The sequence below is a fragment of the Littorina saxatilis genome, linkage group LG10 (genome assembly GCF_037325665.1).
Source record: "Littorina saxatilis isolate snail1 linkage group LG10, US_GU_Lsax_2.0, whole genome shotgun sequence".
NCBI lineage: Eukaryota > Metazoa > Mollusca > Gastropoda > Littorinimorpha > Littorinidae > Littorina > Littorina saxatilis.
In genome coordinates, this window is record NC_090254.1 from 30,067,982 (window position 1) to 30,090,632 (window position 22,651).

The 22,651-nt window shown below is 43.9% G+C and overlaps 1 protein-coding gene across 2 annotated transcripts in view; it reads right to left on the reverse strand.

The window, feature by feature from the left end:
• The window catches only part of LOC138979014 (ubiquitin carboxyl-terminal hydrolase 48-like), an 89,208-nt gene extending 72,504 nt beyond the window's left edge, over positions 1-16,704 (reverse strand). Inside the window, exons 1-6 of one of the 2 annotated variants that reach the window (XM_070351828.1) lie at positions 16,608-16,704; positions 12,022-12,180; positions 11,356-11,473; positions 10,495-10,631; positions 2,181-2,252; positions 326-383 (exon numbers count right to left, since the gene is read on the reverse strand). In XM_070351828.1, the coding sequence (XP_070207929.1) occupies positions 326-383; positions 2,181-2,252; positions 10,495-10,631; positions 11,356-11,473; positions 12,022-12,158 (522 nt within the window). In that variant the 5' untranslated portion in view covers positions 12,159-12,180; positions 16,608-16,704. Of the gene's footprint in view, positions 1-325; positions 384-2,180; positions 2,253-10,494; positions 10,632-11,355; positions 11,474-12,021; positions 12,181-16,534 lie in introns of both variants that reach the window. The other variant, XM_070351827.1, reaches the window with a different exon arrangement.
• Positions 16,705-22,651: the final 5,947 nt, after the last annotated feature.

The window sequence follows — 22,651 nt, forward strand, 5'->3', positions numbered from 1 at the left end:
TCACTAGTCTGACATACTCAACACCCACCAAATTTTGAAAAAAGAGTTTAAAAAAAAGTGTTGGACACCAATATGAATACCAATACTCACCGATTACTCAGGTGAGTCAAAAAAGGAGTGAGTCTTAAAATGGAGGTAAATTAACAGAGGTTATAAACAGAAAATCTGAAAAGGCAAGGTCTAAGGAGGAAGTCTTAAATCAGGGGGTCTTAAAATGTACCATGAAACATTAAGCAGCAAAAGTTCAACAGCCATAATTAGTAACCCCTTTCCTTGTCTGTTAGCTCAGATATGAAGCAGTAATGAAGGCTACAGTTACACTTACCTGCTGTTCTCCTGTATCCAACCCAAGGCATTCGATCAGTGGGCTGGGATCAATGTACCTAACACAGAAACCATAACCAACTTCATCTGAAATGAATAGGAACCACAGTCCGGAGTTTTACTTCAAGCAGCCATAACTCATGATTACAAATTGAACTTTTCTCCTAAATTCTAACTCAAAGTAAGGAGGTTTAAAATGAAAGCAAATTTACAGAGATATTAATAGAAAATCTAAAAAAAGCAAAGTCTTAAAAAGGGGAGGTCTTTCACTGTGTGTGTGTGTGTGTGTGTGTGTGTGTGTGTGTGTGTGTGTGTGTGTGTGTGTGTGTGTGTGTGTGTGTATGTGTGTGTGTGTGTGATGCTAGGAGAGGACACATTGATTATGTTGTTTATTTTAGTGTATGTATTTAAATTGTTGACGTTGATTTGTTTAATAGATGCGTGTGTTGGGTGTGCTTGGCTGGTGTGAATGTTTCTAAACCGCAATTGTCACAACCTTGGGTAATAAAATATTCTGTATACTGTGTGTGTGTGTGTGTGTGTGTGTGTGTGTTAAAAGGGTGTTCTACTGTATAATTATGTTCACCACATCTGCTGCTCACAGACCTGCACAAAATTCTGATCTTGCGAAACACATGCAGGCACAAAAACGCACACACCCTCTCTCTCTTCATGACATACTCCACTGTTATTATTTAGAGTAATATGTTATTATTTAAACGTAATATCTGACTAAATGTAACGTTTTGGTTTTTTCAATGATAAACGTTCCTATTACCTACCATTCTTGGTTTTTGATTCTGACAAAATGGCTCAGTAAAACAAAATCAATGACCTATATGACCGTTACGTAAAAGGCTGTTCATTTTACAAACAATGTTATAATGATATCCTCTGGAATGTACAGGACTGAAAGCTCCCAGGCATATCCCAATATAACAACAAGTCGCGTAAGGCGAAATAACAACATTTAGTGAAGCTGTCGAACTCACAGAATGAAACTGAACGCACTGCTTTTTTCACCAAGACCACATACTCGTAGTTTCGTCAGTCCACCGCTCGTGGCAAAGGCAGTGAAATCGACAAGCCATGCAGAATAGTGCGGTAGTGGTCGCGCTGAGCAGGATAACACGCTTTTCTGTATGTCTATTCTTTTTACCTTACTGAGTTTGTTTTTAATCCAAACATATCATATCTATATGTTTTTGGAATCAGGGACCGACAAGGAATAAGATGAAATTGTTTTTAAATCGATTTCGGACAATTAGTTTTAATCCTAATTTTCATATTTTTAATTTTCAGAGCTTGTTTGTAATCCAAATATAACATATGTATATGTTTTTGGAATCAGAAAATGACGAAGAATAAGATGAAATTGTTTTTGGATCGTTTAATAAAAAAAATAATTTTAATAACAAGTTTCCGATTGTTAATGACCAAACTCATTCATTAGTTTTTAAGCCACCAAGCTGAAATGCAATACCAAAGTTCAGCCTTCGCCGAAGATTGCTTTGCCAAAATTTCAATAAATTTGATTGAAAAATGGGGGTGTGACAGTGCCGTCTCAACTCTTACAAAAAGCCAGATATGACGTCATCAAAGGTATTTATTGAAAAAATGAAAAAAACGTCCGGGGATATCATTCCCAGGAACTCTCATGTCAAATTTCATAAAGATCAGTCCAGTAGTTTAGTCTGAATCGCTCTACACACACACAAGCACAGACAGACAGACAGACAGACAGACAGACAGACAGACACACACACATACACCACGACCCTCGTCTCGATTCTCCCTCTATGTTAAAACATTTAGTCAAAACTTGACTAAATGTAAAAAGACAGGGAGGTACTCACGCTCTTTTACTGTACTGCATCAGCCCAAAGAGAAGCTGAAGGTGACCACACACTGAAGAAGGCTTCCATTCCCTACCTGAAAGTACATTTCACAATCAATGTGCGCAGCGTTTTCATTACAATTATCACAGCTGGGTAAACACCAAGATAGGATAAGCATAAGAATAAGGTGTGGAAAGAAGGGCTATGAATGCCATCAAAGTCAAACAGTAAAGGACTTGCTTTGTGAATACATGTATTGATATGCATCAACCTCAGTCGGTCTTCACACTGCCACCAATGACTGGCTATCACTGACTTGCTGGATCGAAGTCTTGCCATGGAACAAAGGAAGAAATGTTTACATGGGCCATTTACCATCAACTTTTGACAGACTTCTAAATGGTTTCTGTTGGTGCAAAATTGCTGGATAGTTGTTGCAATGTGTACAGTTTATGTCCTCATGTCCAGTACCCGGCACTAGACACGCCATCCTTACACAAAGTTACAAGTGACTTTTAGATTGTTTCAAACTTTTGTGAAATATAAACCAGGCTGGATCAAATCATTTGAGTGAACAGTTATTTTTTTAGGGTCCACCTTTGTTTTTTGTTTAATTTGTTTAATTTTTGTATCTTTCTCTGTTTGGATCCTCTGAAATCAATGCAGAAACAAAGAAAACGTTGTAACACAACAGTATAATACTGTCACAAAAACGAGAAAACCGGGCCAGCATCCCAAGAGCAGATTTATTTGTAAAACATTTGCTTCAACTGCTGAGCGCCTCGGAACATGTAGTGTCCAGCATGTCCATCTTTCTGCTTGAAATTCCGCATGTGATGTTTGAAGTGGGCCTTTTGGGACGAAGTTAGTTGATGGTGTGTACAACAATCAAGTTTCAAGTTTTTCTCAGCTCTCACAAAATGATGTCAAAAATTCTCAATGAAAAACACATGCGTCGAGAAGACCGTGGGAAAGAATCGAGACCTAAGAATGGGGTCTTTTAATTCAGTGGAGACTGAAGCACTAAGAATAGACTGCAGGGTTTAGCCATAACACAAACATTACACAAAGACAATGGGACATTTGTCCCCCTCAATCAAATTCTGATGGGACATTACTTAGTCAAAGGCAAAACGCGCAAAGCAGGCTAGGCGGTCCGTAAATGCTTTTGTCAAAAGATGCAAAATAGTGCTATTTGGTGCAATATGAAGATATGAGAATTTGTCAGTGTATGAGGTTAGTGTATGTGTGTGGGTCTGTGTTTCGATCGATATCGCTTCTGTTGACAGTTTCCAGCGCAAGCACAGATAATTTGCAGGATTGGTTGAATACTAATAAATCCAAAATTTCAATAATAAATTTTCATTTGATCAATATACTTACCCGAATCTCATATAAACATTGACAGAGTTCGAGATGCTAAAGGTCTTCTTCTTCTTCTTCAGCGTTCCAGAATTGTCTGGTTACGTGTGAGCTCGTTTGCCCATTTGGGTTCCCCAAACTATACTCTGAGAGCATAGTCAGCTTCACTCCGCTTTCGTTGAGTAGGCATGCTGGATATTTTCGTGTTTCCATAACCCACCGAACTCTGACATGGATTACAGGAACTTTTCCGTGCGCACTTGGTCTTGTGCTTGCGTGCACACACGAAGGGGGTTAAGTCACTAGCAGGTCTGCACATAAGTTGACCTGGGAGATCGGAAAATTCTCCACTTTTAACCCACCAGGCGGCAGCGACCGGGATTCGAACTCACGACCTCCCTATTAGGAGGCCGACGTCTTACCACCATGCCACTGCGCCCGTCACTATAGGTCTGAAAATACGCTCTCCTGTTAAGGGAAGCAACCCCTAACAAAAAAACGCTGACTACGTGCGTTGGTCAGTGTGTTAGGCTATGGGGGTTGCCTCCCCTGGCGCATGTGGCGCCACCACCACCGGTGCAGACACGTGGTCTAGTCATACGACTTTTATAGAATACATAGAAACTATAATTAATATGTAAATCGCCGTGAGCTCTTGTGAGAAACGGCGATTAATAAATGTCCATTATTATTATTATTATTATTATTATAATGCGGGGCTGGTGGGAGGGAATTAACTATCATTATGTGATTCGGGTAAGTGTATTAATGAAATGAAAATTTATGATTGAAATTTTCTATTAAATTACATATTCTTACTCCGAATCACATATAAGCAGATAGCTTCAAAAAGGCGGCGGGAACCTATTGTTATACTCTGAAGCGGACTTGACCCGCTCCTGATGCCACAAGGCGGGCAGAGAACGGGGACGTTTCTCAAAAATTGATGAAACGTCGTCTGACTTCCAAAAAGCTGTTCGTAGAACATTATAGAGTCCTCCTGAAACGAGGACTGCTAGAGGCGATGCCCAAGTTCTAGAATCGTGCACTCTTGCAGGTGCTGGAGGAAGAGCTGACTGCCTCCCCCCCCCCCCCCCTTTTTGTTTCTCACCACTCATAGATTTGCCTAATGATGGTAAAAATCCACCTAGATAGGGTCAATTTAGATAAAAATCCTTGACCCGTTTTCATGTTAAAGGATATAAAGAGCAACATTGTTGAATTTAGTGGTTGCATGCGAGACAGGTAGTGGCCTAAGGCCCTGAAGCGTTGACCAAGTCTGAGTCGCCTGGCTAAAAAACCGACTGAGCGGTTGCACTCTGATGACCGGTGGGTGTTGGTCTGGTTAGATTAAAGCCAGAAAGTCTGGTCTAAACCTGAGTGAAATTGACCGTAAGCTTCGTGGGTTACGTCTTCCGGACAACCAGAAAGAGCTTCAACCTTGCTGACTCTGTCTTGCTCCTGACAAGCGAAAGAAGTGTAAAACTTCTTGCCGTAAGCGAATCCAGGGAGACAGTCATAACTCTAAAAAGAGAGCTCTGAAAGTTCTAAAGAAGAAGACGAACCTTGTCTTCTATAGAAAACGAGAGTAGTGAAGCTAGTATCGGTGTGAACAACGAACAAAAACCTGTGCGTCTACCTTTCGGATCGAACGAAGGGAGTTCCAGCCGACCAGGAGTGTAGCCCTCCGGGGAGTGGAGCACTGATGGGGTTGAGCTTGAGTAAGCCCCGGTACCATAGTATCCATGAGGTAGCTGCTTAAGTGTTCGTAATGAACCAGAGACAAGAAGACGTGTCTCTTGTTCGCTGGCTAGAGGCAGGAGAAAATGCCGAGCCTAATTCTGGAATTTTCTAGACTTCTACAGTGAAGAATCATACAAAATGTCTTAAAACCGAAACCTAAGGAAATAACCTCCAGTTTCGACGAATATGCGTCCTCTCACAGGAGATGGACCGAGATTCGCTAATCGGACTACCTGCGAGCCCGAAAATGCAGCCCGAGTAAACTATACGATAGCCGTACAGATGCTGCCACGTCGAGGAAGATATCTTCTTCCCGAGTGCGCTGAGAAACTACAGCGTTCAGTAAAACCTGTTATTGCGACCGCCCGTGGTGATCGCCCTAACAGGAGCACCGCTACTACTGTGGTTCTCTTGCGGGCGCCGCGTATGTTTGTACACAGTACAAAATCGACGGCGTTCAGTAATACTTGTAAAGTAACCGCCCGCGATAGTTGTGCTAACAGGCGCCCTGCTATTAACTGTGGTTCCCTTGCGGGCGCCATGTATGTTTTGCACGCAGTACATAACCGGCTGGTTAAATTGCGGATCGGAAATCGTTGCGCTCGGTGTTCCCAAGCGGTCACCCATCCTAGTACTAACCGAGCTCGAAGTTGCTTAACTTCCGTGGTCGGCCGCGAACCGATGCTTAGGACATGGTAAGAGACGCCCGTGAAGGGGTCTGTGCCAGGAGGGTGTAGCGATGGGGAAACCCTGAGTTATCCAGTTCGGTTCCAACCACTGACTTGTCATGTGTTGAAACCAGCTCTGAATTGGAATAGACTTGATTCAGTCTTGAACGAGTGAATACCTGAGAGGCTTTAGCGCTAGCTGGAAAGTTCTCTTGTGTACTCTCCCTAGCGAGTAGCCCTGGATTCCATTTGACCTAGGATGGAAGCAAGAGTCCTAGTGGGTGCTTGCTGTAGTGTCAACATGGAACGATCAGAGCCTGTACTTTGTCCACTCTCTTCTGAGAGGGACGAACGGTCCAAGCGATCGTATCGAACGTCATGCCTAGGTAAGTGAACACCTGGGATGGCGTGAGTTCCGACTTTGTTCTGTTGATCGAGAACCCCAAGTTGTGGGCTTCTTGAAGAACAGTCAGGGTGTGCTGAGAGCAACCTGCCTCGCTCTGGTTCAAGATGAGCTAGTCGTCGAGGTAGAATCGAAGCCGAATACCCCGAGACCTCACTCAGGCGCAAAACTGCTTGTCCAGCATGGTGAAGATACATGGGGCCAGAGACAGCCCGAAGGGGAGTGCCCGAAACTGGTAGACCTTGTCGCCCTAACAGAAGCGAAGCCACTTCCTGTCGGCCGGGTGCATCATGATGTGAAAATATGCATCCGTAAGGTCTATGGAAGTAACCCAGTTTCCCGGTCGGAGGGCTTCTCTGACTGAGGCTGGCGTCTCCATCTTGAACCGTATCACTCTCAAGAAAGTGTTGAGATGTGATAGGTCCAAAACCGGACGCCAAGCTCCTGAGGCCATGGGGACGGCAAAGAGACGCCCGTAGAACCCCAGAGAGCTGTGGTCGAAAACCTCCTCCACTGCTCCCTTTTGCAAAAGGGCGGCGATTTCCGTCTGAAAGGAAGCTTGAAGCATGGGGGCTGTCTGGTTTAGGGGTGCCTGGCATCCTGCCAGAGCAGACGGAACCCCGATCTCACAACTCCCACTGCCCGGGAGGGGCCCCCCGCCGCCACAAAGGGTGTGGGCGGGGGGGTTCAAGCCCCTCGTAGGGGTGTGCTAACGCTTCTGGCCCGTCTGACGGCTCTGGCCGTGGGACTGAGCCTGAGGAGGCCTAGGCTGTTGGGGTTTTGCTTGCTTAGCACCCTGGAGTGAAAAGCTAGTAAACTCCCGGTCGCGGTTCTACTGGATTTCCTTCTTTCTGGCATCCAGTGCCAGTTGTCCGAAAAAGGGAGCCGTCGACAAAAGGAGATGACCTGAGGGCCGAGATTGTAAACAGAATGTGCATACTGAAGAGAAGAGAGCCTCATCTGCTCCGCGTTGACTATGGCCAAGGCGAAAAACAGGACTGGGTGGCCGAGTGGTAACGCACTTGCGCTCGGAAGCGAGAGGTTGCGAGTTCGACCCTGGGTCAGGGCGTTAGCAATTTTCTCCCCACTTTCCTAACCTAGGTGGTGGGTTCAAGTGCTAGTCTTTCGGATGAGACGAAAAACCGAGGTCCCTTTGTGTACACTGCATTGGGGTGTGCACGTTAAAGATCCCACGATTGACAAAAGGGTCTTTCCTGGCAAAATTGTATAGGCATAGATAAAAATGTCCACCAAAATACCCGTGTGACTTGGAATAATAGGCCGTGAAAAGTAGGATATGTGCCGAAATGGCTGCGATCTGCTGGCCGATGTGAATGCGTGATGTATTGTGTAACAAAAATTCCATCTCACACGGCATAAATATAAATTGCATAAAAATAAAAATAAAAACAATAAATAAATCGATGCGCTTAGAACTGTACCCTCGGAATACGCGCGATATAAGCCTCATATTGATTGATTGATTGATTCCGAATCTTGTTCTTTGCTCAAAACGAAAGGATCAAGTGAATCCGTCAGCGCCCTCGACAGAGCTCGAATAGTCGTCTCGGCAATGGAGGCTAGCTCCAACGATGCTCGTCCAATTTCCTCCAGGTAGGAAAGAGAACAGTCATTGTAGGTGACACCCATGTCCTTCTTCACCGGTCTGGTGAGGAGGGGGGTGAGTTCCTGTGGAACAGGAAGTGGTGCCCTAGGCACCCAGCGAAGGGGGTGCGAAGGTAGCGTGAAAAGACGGAGCACTTCCGTAGTCCGCGATACCTGACACAACAGTGCGGTCGGCATGTCCGGGAACCGGAAGCTCGACTGACCGGAAGTTGTCCTGTTTTACCAGCCCATGCGTCTGCAGAGGGGGGATGTACGAGAAAGCAGCGACTTGCAGTTGGGCGTCAACAACCAGAAGTGCAGACATCACTGTGGCCGAAGCCGGAAGTGAGTGGTGCTGCGTGGACTGCGGCCAGAGTGCCCGTAGGCCAGTTCATGTTTCGGTCCCTCTACGAAGACAGCGCGAGCGCATCAGGGTGGAACGTACGTACTTTGCACGGAGTGACCGTGCATTGACCGAGTCCCCGGGGGGATGAGCATATCCAAACCAAGTCTCTTGAGTTGGAATGGTAGAGGCCGGTCAAGAAGCGACCTGTCTCCCGTAGGAGCGGAACTAGGAGCGTGACTTCCGGCACTACCCGGGAAGTGCTAGCTGTAAGTTAGGTCGGAAGCTGAAGAAGGCCTGCTGTCCACTGAGGCGAAACCGAAAGGGCCGGCTGACGTGAGGGCGAAAGCCGCCTCCCTGGTAATGGTGGCCGACTGCAATGTCACAGAAGTAAGCGAACTCCTGTCCCCCACAGGAAAGGAAGAGCTGCTCGCAGGTGAAACTCTCTTCATTTCTGCGGAAACGATGGTCTGGATCTCTGGAATAAGAGAAGAGAGATGGGTGGCCACCAGAGAGCTACTCTCTGACGGCGAACTGGCGGTAGAAGTAGAAGGTGTCCCTGCTGGAACGTTACGTAACTCCGGGGACGAAATAGGTACCGAGAAAACAGCATTGTTAGCAGTATCACAAACTTGAACAATGGTCTCAGTCGTTCTTCTAGAAGAAGACTTGGCTTTGCTTGATGTGCTCCTAACCTCACCCTTAGCGTTACATTTGCCCTTATCATTGTCAGCCATCTTGGCTGTAAGAGGTAAACAAAACCACTGAAGTACAAAAACACAGCAAATTCTGTGAAATTTTATCAGTAGCTAATCACGCCAATGTAAGCCAAAGTTACAAGCCAAACGAAAAGGAAAGATCTCACCAAAGCGGCAAGGTGAAGACGGGTGGTGAATTGTGAAAAACCCCTGCTCAAAGCAAAGGAGTGGCCGTCACCGCAGAGCGAAAATGTTTGCGACCTGTCTCCTCTAGCTGAAAAGTCGGTATGACTAAACCACGTGTCTGCACCAGTGGTGGTGGCGCCCCATGCGCCAGGGGAGGCAACCCCCATAGCCAAACACACTGACCAACGCATGTAGTCAGCGTTTTTTTGGGGGGGGTTGCTTCCCTTATCGGTAGAGCGTATTTTCAGACCTATAGCATCTCAAACTGTGTCAATGCTTATATGTGATTCGGAGTAAGAATATGTAATTTAATTACATTTTAAAAGCCAATCACAGCGCATTTCACAAACACAGACATTTTGAGATGGTATGCGCCAATGGCGTAAGGCGCACTCGTAAATAAAACCCAGAGACTGTCAACTCACCGCGACAACACAACACAGCGTGTAGTTTCTGCATTCAGCCACTCTAAACAGGAGGCCAAGTCGCCTTACTGTTCTGTTTGCAAGTGTAAAACCAATTGGATGATATTTGAGGCGGTACGACATGTGTAAAGCAATACCCCCGATTTTTGTTCAAGTAAAATCAGGTGCTGCGAATGCGGTCGGCGATTCGGCCGGTATTTTCACATTTTCCATAACTGTAAAAACAAACCGCTGCATCAATCAACTTAATATTTTGGGAAAAGTTCGTTCATCCATTCCTCTTTCGGACGTAATAGACAGAAAAAACGTTTTCTAGGCCAAATTTAATGTTCAAGTGTGCATCCCCCCACCCCTTTCAACCGGATGCCTGCAGAGAAGAGCCATTGGTATAGTCACATGGTACAGGCTTTTTTAGTCGTGTATGAACCACTGATTTTGAGTTGTTGTCTCCTGATAATGACACGCGCTGTTTCGTTCAACATTTTGGGTTTCCTAACTCTTGTAGTTTTGTATTCTCTGTATGTAACTATCGTTAGGTTATCAATACACACAAACAAAATGCCTGAACAAAAAGTACTCTTTAGATAACTTTTTTGTGCTGTGACCTATTTTATAGAGACCGACAGCTCTGTGAACATTTGGCTTTTCTTCGGTCCTTCATATTCATGATTTTCCTCTTTCCATAAAATTGTTGGCGAACATACTCGCATTTACACCTCTTTACAAGAATAAGATAAGTTTTCAAGTGGAAAATACATAACTTAACTTACCCAGCAAACGTTTTTGCTATCCCAGACATGCAATACTGCGAAACCTGCCCTGTGCATGTGCAAGCCAAATGGTAGGAGATCAACTGTTGTGGGTTGCTTAGATCTCATGTTAAAAAAAGCTCTCCCAACCTACCTTCCTGGTTATTCTGTTCAATGTCTTGCCACTGGTAGACAGCGCGCCGGACTGCAGCGTTGTGAAACCACAACTGAAGAAACGTGTTCACGTAACAAGTGGCGCCAAGGTTTTTCAGACCAACAAACTTTCCCTGCACAAACACATACCAACATGATGAAAAGATCCAGAGTTTGATGTTGACAGGCAAGCAGGGTGTGTAAATGAGACGGGGTGATGGGGGAGGTTTCTCGTTATCAAGATAGAGAGAGTTTATTACTGATAAAGCGATAACACTGTACTAACACAGACCTGCCAAGCCTTGTGAAGCACCAAGTGTAACATTAAGATATTTTTGGAATTATCAGCGTAGCATTGTCTGAAATGTGTTCACACATCCACAGTTATGCTATCTCGCGCAAGAATATACATTTTTAAATAGTTTTTCTAGAACAAAATAATGCCTATTAGAGAGTGTCTTCAGAGCCACTTTTCAGTGTGGACAATTTTTTCATGACCCATATTCTCACCGCTATATATGGAATGAGAAGCTTAAATGAGTACCAGGACTCACAATTTGCATGCCTGTGCTTGTTTGTTTGAACATAGCAATTTAAAATTTGCCATAACTATGCAGCTATTCATCTTGAAACCTAGCATGGTATGCTGAAAGCTCTATTTACATCAAGATGGCAAAGTCAATGCATTACAGAGCTAAGATCCCTTTCTTTTCATTGTCTCATTATTATTTGTTTGTCCGTCCACTACAATGACCACCTACCATAAACTTACCTGTCTTGTTTTTTTATTCTTCATTTTTGGAACATTAGTATTTAGCAGTCTATCTATTTTGATGTTTTTCACTAAAGTTCTCATACCTCATCTCTTCTTTCACTCTCAGGGTCAAAGTCCTGACAGCGACTTTCGTCAAGCTCCTTGAACCATGCCCTCTCACCTAGGCCATTCAGACAGGATGGATTGCCTCTGCAGTTACGTCTGTCAAACACACACGTACACACACACACACTCAGTTACTGGTAGTGGCTGTGCCAGGAATTTGCAGATGATTTTATTTCTGTACATACAAAAATCTAAACAACGAAGTGACTGTGGTAAGATGAACAAAGTTAAAAAACAAAGGATTACTGTACTCACCGATACAAAGACGACACAAGACGATAACGAATTTTCACTTCTGGAAGCTTCATCAGGAAAAACAAGAACACAAAAGACAACAAAAAGCAGACGCAACACGGAACGAACAAGGTTTGAAAGAAAATGGAGGGGAAACACGCAAAAAGGGGAAGGAACTCTAGGAACGGAAATGAATGAAAGGGGAGAGAAGTGGTTGAACAGGTTAAAACAAATTAAAAGAATATGAAACCGGCCCCGACTGTTTACGGCCTTGTCATATGAAAAAACACTTTTTGTTCTTGGTGCCTTCTTGGTTTCTAGCAAGAACTAGTGTACCCCAATCATTAGTTACTTTAAATTTAATTACTCACTCTGAACTGATCACTTTTCATATGCATGACAATACTGACCTGCACTCGCCCCTTGCACAAGGTTTTAGGTTACAGCGATAAGCAATCTCCAGATGTTGCAGGGACACATCATTAGGGTCTGCTATGTTGTCCGCCCACTGCCACGCTGCCTTGTCCTGCTGCACTTTGGCTGGCATCTTAAGTTTTTGATGCCTCAATCTGTTATAAACACAATTAATCATCCTCACATCAATAGTATATATATTGAAACTAAAGCAGAAGGGGTCTATGTCGACCAAAAGTGAGTGTATTCCCTGTAGGTGCATTTCATGCAGGCGTTCTCCCTGCGTATCACCGATCTTGATGAAATCATGTGATGTTTAGCGACATCGGTAGAATTTGATGTTTTTCTATCTCTTTTTGAATTTTTTAGACATTTGATTCGATTGGCTGAATGCCGCACACGCTTGGCGCAAGATTGAGCAGTATCGTACTTTCCTACAGGGAATCCAACAGAAAATGCACCTAGAGGGAATACACCCACTTTTGGTTGACATAGACCCCTTCACTGGGCTTCAGCAAAACTAAACTCACTTCTGATTTGAATGTCTACTCCTTCATGCAGTTCCCTTGAAGATTAAAGGCACACTCCTTGTAAACAAGTTTGGCTCACCATCTCAGAACTGGCCAAGCAATTAGATAAGACCATTCCTCCGTTTGGTCACCTACCAAAAATAAACAGCCTGGGTGCACAGAGTTATATTTTTTAATGAATTAATTGCATAAAAGCCACTCGTTTTTTTCCAGAAATAATTCATCAGAAAATGTCAACTCACCGCAGCAAGCAGTTAGGGTGTTGATTTTTGGTTTGTGACCAAGTGGTGGTATGTTCTTAATCTAATCTCATGTAAAAGTTTGGCCAGATCTGAGAAGGAGTGCGTTTAACAGGCGAATCCTTGATCATTTGAACATTTTGACAATAACACTTTCTTGAGATCAGTAAACCTTGCTGTTTTACTTCACATTAGTGATTAGTTACTTTTTTTTGTTAAAGCAGTTCATGTTCTTAACACATGGTCATGCATGCACTGTGTGTAAGAAAAAAATTGTGAAAAGAGAAGCATCGAATTTTTCAGAAAGGTTTATGGACATTAATTCTCAACTTAGAAAGACTTATATCTCCTGAGCAATTTACCAAAGCAACGGAGGGTTGTCCAGATTGAGGGCCCCAAAGGGGGGGTATCATCACGATCACGGGAAGGGAAATTTTAGCTTTCACGATCACAGTTACCTTGATTTTTGTTTTCACGATCACGAACACCAGTGGCAAATCACGGTCACGGTAAAAGTTGCATGTACAGAAAGCACGTGTCAAAGTAAACACAACCAACAGTAATTCGCTCCTCTGGATCTATTGTTTATTCAACACAAAGTGACAACTGTTGCACTTTTTTATTATCATTTTTTGAATTCTCTTTCATACACGCATAGAAATTCATATCATGATTTGTAATCAGTAACAAGAATGTTGTTTTCATTGTTTTCTCTCTCTCTCTCTCTCTCTCTCTCTCTCTCTCTCTCTCTCTCTATATATATATATATATATATAGATCTTTATAAATCCAGCTTAGCTTTTTCAGGATCATCTCTGTGGAATTCTTTGCCAATAGAAATCAAACGATCCGCATCCTTAAAGGCCTTCAAAAGGCAGTTGCACACACATTTGATCACACTATAAACTGCCCCTGATGTTTAGTTTCCATTGTGTAATCGGATAATGTATGCAATGCTCTTAAGTGTTTGTTTTTTAAATATTGTATATGTAGTTACTCTGAATGTGTAATCCCTCGTCCCCCTCCCCCTTCTTCTTGAAACTTTAGCTGCCTGTATATGGCCCTGTTCGGCAATACATTGCTGTACTTTTTTAAGAAATTTTAAAAAACATTTACGTTTGTTTGTGTCTGGTTTTGTTTTATATGACTTTGTGAGTCCAATATTTTTTTATGTTTATACTCGACCATTATTCTGATGTTTTATTAGTTTAATACTTTGATGAGGTATGTGCGCAGTATTTGCTTTTGTTTACAATTATTCTCTGTATATGTTACAAGGACAGGTTGGAAGATTAGGCTAAGCCTAAAACCTTTATCCTTATGTAATAAAGTTCTGAGTTCTGAGTTCTGAGTTCTCTCTCTCTCTCTCTCTCTCTCTCTCTCTCTCTCTCTCTCTCTCTCTCTCTCTCTCTCTCTCTCTCTCTCTCTCTCTCTCTCTCTCTCTACTCATAGTCGAGTCATACACATTCAACTCCCACACCCTCACTCACACACATGAATATATACTTGCACAATTTCACATTTCCAGAGCTAAATCTTGTAAACCCATTTTCTCAAAAAACTATTGGGTGGATTGAAATTAAAGTACATGTATGTGTGATGGGTTCTTTATTTTCAACTTTGCCATACAATTTGAGGTACACCATCGCCTGGTTTCATGGCCTTGAAAAACAAACAGGAATGCTACAGGCCAAAAAAAGTTTTACCTGAAAGAAGCGCGCAGTGCCAGGGGCGAAGCCACAAGCCTGAGCCTGCGAAGCAGGCGAGCCAACTAGGGGGGTCCGGGGGCATGCCCCCCCGGAAATTTTTTCAAAAAACGGTTAAAATCTGTGCAATCTGGTGCATTCTGGGCATCATTTTCAGGGCTGTAATAGTGTTGTGATCTTGTTAAAAATCCCATTTTAGCCTCCCCCCACCACCATTCAACACACCTCCAAACTGGTGAAAACAACACTACTGTGCGCTGGCTTCATTGAGACCGGCGCCCGGTCGCGTTGCGCGATATTCACACGGATCGTTTTTGCGGACATTTTTCAACTTCGCCGGAATAAATTTGACTTTACCGGATTTTGAAAACGGTTTTATCGGATTTCCGGCAATTACCGGAAAAGTAGCATGCCTGACAAAATCCCCAACGAACATGACTTTGATCGTCTTTGACATGAGGATCAAGTGACCCAAACTGGCACGTCTCCCCGCCATTGTTTCTGAATTTAACCCATTGTTGATATTAAAGTTTACAGGCGCTAAAATAAATCCAAGCTTAATGCAAAGAAGCGACAATTAGAATCTATGCCAAGCATGTCCACATTGCTGGGATGAAAAACACATTTCTAGTTTCGGTTTTGGCTACACGCAGACTCGATCTCGAGCCAGTCGAGGTCACACTGAGCGAGTGACAGCCGGACGTGGCAATGTCCACAATGTCAATGATCTCGAGTCACTGAGTCATTCTCACTCAAACTCAAAGATCTTGAACAAATTTCAAGATCTTTGCCTACATTCAGAACAGTCATAGAGCAACATAGCCGAGCATACCTTGATATTTCGTCTTCGGAAAGACCGACCCGTAGCCTGACCTTTCCATCAAGGAAGGCATTTTTGCCGCCTGCTTTGGTCTGGCTTGAATCCACAAAATATAACAGAAGTTCGATGACAGTACCGCTGCACCCCATTTTTGATCTTCGAATTCGAATTTGACTGAATGCACTCAAAACTTTTGCACGAAGCCCTTCCATTGGATGAAGTTTGGCAGACTTTTGAATTTGCCTTCTGATTGGATCTCTTTTTTTGTGTGATTGGTTCTCTTAAAGGGAAGCAATCGCTGTCAAAATCATATTTCTGAATGTGTTGTTGCTTCCCTTCAATCGGGATTGGCTCCTTGACGAATAGAGGATCATACTTCATAGAGTGACTCACAGCTGTGAAAAATGTACGTTGAAAATAAAATGCTTTGCAATAATGCCCATCACGATCACGAAAACAAATGACGATCACGATCACGAGACTTGATTTTTTTGTCATCACAGATCACGGGCAAAGTCCCATCACGATCACAGAAATGGAAATTTCGGCAATCACGGTCACAGAAAGGTCAAACAACACCAATCACAATTAACGTACTCACAGAGAATTTCCTATTAGGGACATGTCCATTAATTCACTTTTAATATTATAGCGTGGCTTGTATTTTCGATCTTTCACAAACCACTCAAAAGCTTTGGGCTGAAGAAGAAGAGAAGGCATTTAAATAAGAAAAGGATGACAAAACGGAAAGGAAAGTTGAAAAAGAAATAAGAAAAGAAAAAAAAACGGGGGGGGGGGGGGGGGGGGGGGGGGGGGGGGCTGGCTACGCAAATCGAACTTACGCTATCGAGCTAAGAGGTTGCACTTGCAGCAACAACTTCCTTTTACAAATGTCCTAGAGATCTTGAAACTGAAACCAGTGAAAGCCTTACCGAATCCACCTTCGCTCTTCAGTGACTGTGAATCTGATTTAAATCATTTGGGCTGAAGAGCATTCTTGATCTTAATGTCAAACAATTATCCACATTTGACACCCTTGTCGATTCTTTGTTTACTAGTAAAATCATCGGTTAAAACAGTTCAGATTTCTACCATCGGCATCAGTTTCTTGCAGTTGCATTGCTTTTGAAACCTGCTTTAAACAATTGCCTGATGTTTGTCTTTGGTTTGAATATAACGGAAAAAGAAAGACACTGATACGTGCAAAACCTCACCAGTTCATTGGCAAAAGAGTGAGTGTACAACACTGAACGTTTGTTTCATTCAAGTTTTGTCAGTGATTCGTACCAAATCTTCGGGTGAGGCGCCCTGCAACAAGCGTAGTTCATCCGGAGTTACGTCCCTTTGTTTTTTTCTTCTGAGTTCCGGTGTTCCACATTGTTTGTCCACCTGCGGTTTATACCCCGACACCGTGGTTTCGCACGATCACCACAACTATAGTGTAACAAAAGCTGAGACATTTTTAACTGACCATGTGTTGTTGTTTTTCGTTCTGTCTTTTTTTTATGACTATTGAGTAACTACTAAAGCTTTTGTACCCAAACCTAGGGCAGAAGGTGAAGGGGTCTAAGTCGTCCAAAAGTGGGTGCATTCCGTATGGGTGCACTTCCGGTAATCTTGAACTTTTGCGTGTTAAATTCATAGCTCATAATTCAGAGGCATTTAAGTCTCCAAATTTGTAGAACCTGCACTTGTAATCATAACATTAAACAAGTCATTTTAGATCCCTTTGAAATTACGGAATGAACTCCGATGAACTGAGTGCTGGGTCCGTTGTTGTTCCTGTGCCATATCAACGACCTCCCAGACTCAGTCCAGTCGTCTGTCAGACTTTTTGCGGATGACTGTCTCCTCTACCGCCAGATCCGCACCTTTCAGGACCACCTTACACTACAGGCAGACCTAAAGAGCTTGGAAGAGTGGGCCAACCAGTGGGGGATGAGGTTCAACGCTAAGAAGTGCTACGTCCTCTCCACCAGATCCACATCCCACTACTTCTACAGCCTCGGAGACACCATCCTCCAACAGGTCGAACAGAACCCGTACCTCGGCATACAGATCTCAGCCGACCTGAAGTGGGGCCCCCACATCACCAGTCTCTGCAAGAGGGCAGGATCTACCCTGGGCTTCTTACGCCGGAACCTCCGGAACTGCCCACGTGAGTGCCGTCGCCTTGCCTACATCACTCTTGTCAGGTCCACCCTTGAGTACGGGGCGGTGGTCTGGGACCCCTACTACAAACAAGACGTTGAGAGACTCGAACGCATCCAACGCCTAGCCGCTAGGTTCATCATGAAAGACTACGTGTCCAAGGACCCAGGCTGCGTCACCAAGATGCTAGAGTACCTCCAACTTCCTACACTCCAGGAACGCCGTCAGCAACTTCGCCTGACGATGCTGTTCAAAATCATCAATGGACTTGTACCTGCCTTACCCCCTGACTCCTTCCTCACCCCGGTGAGCGTATCTCGGCGCCGAGTCAAGCCTAAAGCCTACGAGGGGTATGAGAGCCAAAACATCCTCCAGAGACAGGCAACCAACAACAGCCGCTGTTTCAAAGCTCCTACCTCAAAGACTGATCAATACAGGAACTCGTTCTTTATAAAGACAGTGATCGAGTGGAACAATTTGAGCGAAGCCACCGTCACCTTGACCACGCCCAGCGCCTTCTCATCGGCGTTAGGGGGGCAGAAACCAGTGTGAGAGCCTCAGTAGTTTTTATCCAGTTTTTAACATTGTAACATAGCATTTTTTAACTGTGCTTGAAAAGCCTACATTCTAGGGCAAACGGACTAAAACCGCAAGTACAGCAGCAAGAAGACCAGCTGGAGTTGTACACTATATCCACCTTGTGTACAGTGAACTTTTAAGACTCTTTTAGATGCGCACACCCAAAAAAACGTCACGTTGATAGTCGTCGTCGGCTTCTGTGGCGCACCCGCCAACCACCAACCCAGGCGGGTTATCCAGATCCAGATCCAGATCCAGAACTGTACGAATGCATTTCGTTTACATGGGTCAAAGAAGGGCAAGGGAGACAACTCTTTCGTGTAAATGATGTCCCATGGTTGACAACGTACGCCATTTTCGTCGATTGAACAACCAAATGAATTAATTATGCTTACGTTTAGAGCTCAATCCGTCAATTAATTTCACGACAAATATTCTTTGGCTTGCTTACATGGACTTGTATCAAAAATAAGTAAAGAATGTCACTGGATGCTGAGCTATGAATTTAACACGCAAAAGTTCAAGATTACCGCACTTCCTGTGGGCGTTTTTCCTGTATTCACGACTTGCAGGACCCCGTGATCCAGCATAACTAACAGACCCAATGTGAAGGTTTGTTTGGGACAAGGCAGTTCCAGTTAAAAACATGTGGACAAAACATGTGGAAACTTCACTACAACCTGGATTGCTTCACAGAGACAGCGAGAGATTCACAATCACTTTTAGCCACGGAAAAAAATTGAAGCACTATGTCCCTTTGTGTTAAACCATGACGTATTCATACATTTGACGCGGTTGTGACAACACTTTTCTTAATAATTGTCAAAGAACACAGGAAATTTATTTTCTCCCAAGAAAGGGGAAATTAAGCCACAAGACTAATAATGGTGGCCCCCATGCACTCAGTCCCAAACCCTGCTGCAAGTCGTGAATAGGAAAGTACATAAGCACATGATCATACAAGCCCCCAAACATTACCTTCAGTTGACGCGCTGTGATACATATGCCCTTTGACCTTCTCTACAAATAGACAGGGTTGTGGGAAAGCTGTTCAAGGGTACTTACGCACTAAATTTGATTTTCAATACACGACTCAAAACCTTTGCAATGAATTGAAATGAATTAAATACAAGAATAATGAGTTCAGAGAAAAAAATAAAAAAATAAAAGTTACAACAAAGTTCTTGTCAATTATGTGATTCGAACCCATGACCGAGCGCTTTACCACTGAGCCAACCCGGCACACAGGGTGTAAATAGAATGCGAGTTCCCCACAGCTGTGCTGAACTGAAGTCTCTCACCATTGAACACATCCACAACTCCTACCCCCAACGCCAATGGACTCATGTATACACTGACGGATCTGCCGACCAGGCTGTCAGAAGTGGTGGTGCCGGAATCTACATAAAGTACCCAGGAGGTCGAGAAGAAGAACACATCTCCCTCGCTACCGGCCTCTACTCCACCAACTTCAAGGCTGAAGCAGTAGCGCTCCAGACAGGTGCAGCCCACATTGAGCACAGTCCACTCTCCTCCAACAACGTTGTGTTCTTCAGCGACGCAAAGTCAGTCCTGCAGGCCTTAGACACTGCCAGAGACAAAGAACTGAATGACCTGTCATCCGCCTTGACCTCCCTGTGCAGAGCCCACACAGTCGTGCTGCAATGGGTCCCCTCTCACTGCAACATACTAGGCAACGAAGCCGCAGATACTCTGGCAAAGGAGGGCACTACGAAGGACCAGAATGTCAGATCAACCACCTTCAAAGAAGCCAAGACCATCATCAAGGCCAAGCAACACAAAAAATTGGTTGCAGCAGCACCCACACTACAACAAAAACGACGCTTTTCACCAGCTCACAAGGTCTGAGCAGGTCCTCATATTCAGGCTGCGGACAGGCCACAACCGAATGAACCACCACCTTTTCACCAAGTTCAGAATTGGCCAGTCAGACCAGTGCCCTTGTCAAACAGGCAGCATGACAACGGAACACCTGCTGCAGACTTGCCCACTACACGATGGCCTCAGGAGCCAGATCTGGGCGGAGGCGACCACGGTGCAAGGGAAGCTCTATGGCAGTCTGGACGACCTACAGCGCACGGCAACATTTGCGCGGAGAACCGGCGTTTCCATCTGAGTGATCGACAAGAAGAAGAAGAAGAAGAAGAATGCGAGTTCTCGAGCAAGTGTTGACTCGTTGGTTTCCGTGTTTCTCTGTTTGTATTTTATGTATTGTACATTCTGTCGATCTCACTGTTTGAGGTAAGTTAAGTTGATATTACTTGCCCTGTCCTCCTGTTCACTTCATATAAGTTTGAAAAGCATTCCCAAGTGTGACCGACATTATGTTGTACTCTGGCACTGGTGCCGAAAGGCGCTGACATCCTTGCATGAAAAGGATTTCCCTACCCAGTATTCCCCACAGATTGTGAGACTTGGAAGATTTAGTTCGGGACGACGATGCTCTATGGCCGGTTTATTATATAAAGCAAGCGGTTCAAAACGGGCGTCAACAGAGCCAATGAAAGGGGATACCAGCTTGTAGATAATAATTACCTGTGGAAAGTACGATACCACTCAATCTCACGCCAAGTGCATGATTCACCTCAGCGTTGCTTCCCTTACATCCAAAATGCTGTTCGACGGGAGGACTTGATGGATTTTCTTATTTCTTCAATACAAATTGCAAAACAAAATCAAATCTCTTTGAAAACTAAAGAAAAGGATAGAGAGATATCAAATTTTACCGATGTGGTTGAGCATCGCCTGACTTTCAATGATATCCGCAAAACGCTACAGAAAATGCACCCAGGTGCGTTCATAGAGAAAAAAAACGCCAACAGGAATGCACCCACTTTTGTTCGACTGACCCCTGCTGCAAAACTTGGCACAGAGAATCTTGCAATGACTCAATCATGAAATATCGCAGTCCTTTTCTTCTAAAAGACCACCTCGGTACTTTCTGTCTCTGGGTTTGTTTTTACTTTGGTGGGTTTTCTTTATTTAAGGTTCATCTCTCCTTTTCTGTACTACGACTACATGTGTCCCTTTCTGTGTCTAGTGTTCTCTCTTTTTGTGTTCCCTTCCACCCTCCCAGTTGAAGGAGGGTTCCGACTTGAAACGCCCGACACGGTTTCTTCTCAGGGACCACCTCCCCGTGTATTTTTGAGTCACTTGAGAAAAAGTGACTCTATGTAATCGGTCAGTGTTAGTCTGTCCGGCCGGCCGTCCGGCCGTCCGTAGACACCACCTTAACGTTGGACTTTTCTCGGAAACTATCAAAGCGATCGGGCTCATATTTTGTTTAGTCGTGACCTCCAATGACCTCTACACTTTAACGATGGTTTCGTTGACCTTTGACCTTTTTCAAGGTCACAGGTCAGCGTCAAAGGAAAAATTAGACATTTTATATCTTTGACAAAGTTCATCGGATGTGATTGAAACTTTGTAGGATTATTCTTTACATCAAAGTATTTACATCTGTAGCCTTTTACGAACGTTATCAGAAAAACAAGGGAGATAACTAGCCTTTTCTGTTCGGCAACACACAACTTAACGTTGGGCTTTTCTCGGAAACTATAAAAGTGACCGGGCTCAAATTTTATGTGAACGTGACTCATTGTGTTGTGAATAGCAATTTCTTCCTGTCCATCTGATGCCTCATATAATATTCAGAACTGCGAAAGTGACTCGATCGAGCGTTTGCTCTTCTTGTTGTTTGTTTGTTTGCTTAACGCCCAGCCGACCACGAAGGGCCATATCAGGGCTGTGCTGCTTTGACATATAACGTGCGCCACACACAAGACAGAAGTCTCAGCACAGGCTTCATGTCTCACCCAGTCACATTATTCTGACACCGGACCAACCAGTCCTAGCACTAACCCCATAATGCCAGACGCCAGGCGGAGCAGCCACTAGATTGCCAATTTTAAAGTCTTAGGTATGACCCGGCCGGGGTTCGAACCCACGACCTCCCGATCACAGGGCGGACGCTTTACCACTAGGCCAACCGTGCCGGTCTCCCTGTGTATGTTTCTGTTGTGTTTATATGCAGCCTTAGAGGAAAAAAGACAGTTAACCAGCCAGGGGTGAGACCAGTGTGTCCGATCAACAATGTATGCATCAATGCCTGTGAACAACACTGTTTCTTTGTTCTTTTCTCTGTTGGTTGCCCTGAAGTCACGATTTATTGTTTCAAAGGAACATCTTGAGCTGTCCACCAAGTACCTTCCATAAACACACACATAACTATAGATGATTTATGGTGACAATTTTTGAACCTCAACTAAAATTCATACCTTTGTAATTTTTTTAATGCTGTTAAAGATATTTAATTTGGCTCTCTGGCACACATTTTGGATTAAAGATTTAGGATTAAAAATTTCTTTTACAGGGGCCACGTGATCCCAATTATCACCAATAATCGCCCAAGAAAAACGTAAGGTACCAATTAAAGAATAAAAAAATATTCAGATTATGCAAAAATCGGCAAATACTACACGCAGAAACAAAGCCAAATCCCACTATGATCTATTTAGAACATGTTATTTTGTATGGCTATCTCGCGTACTTCTTATGTTACATCATCCCAATTGATGCAG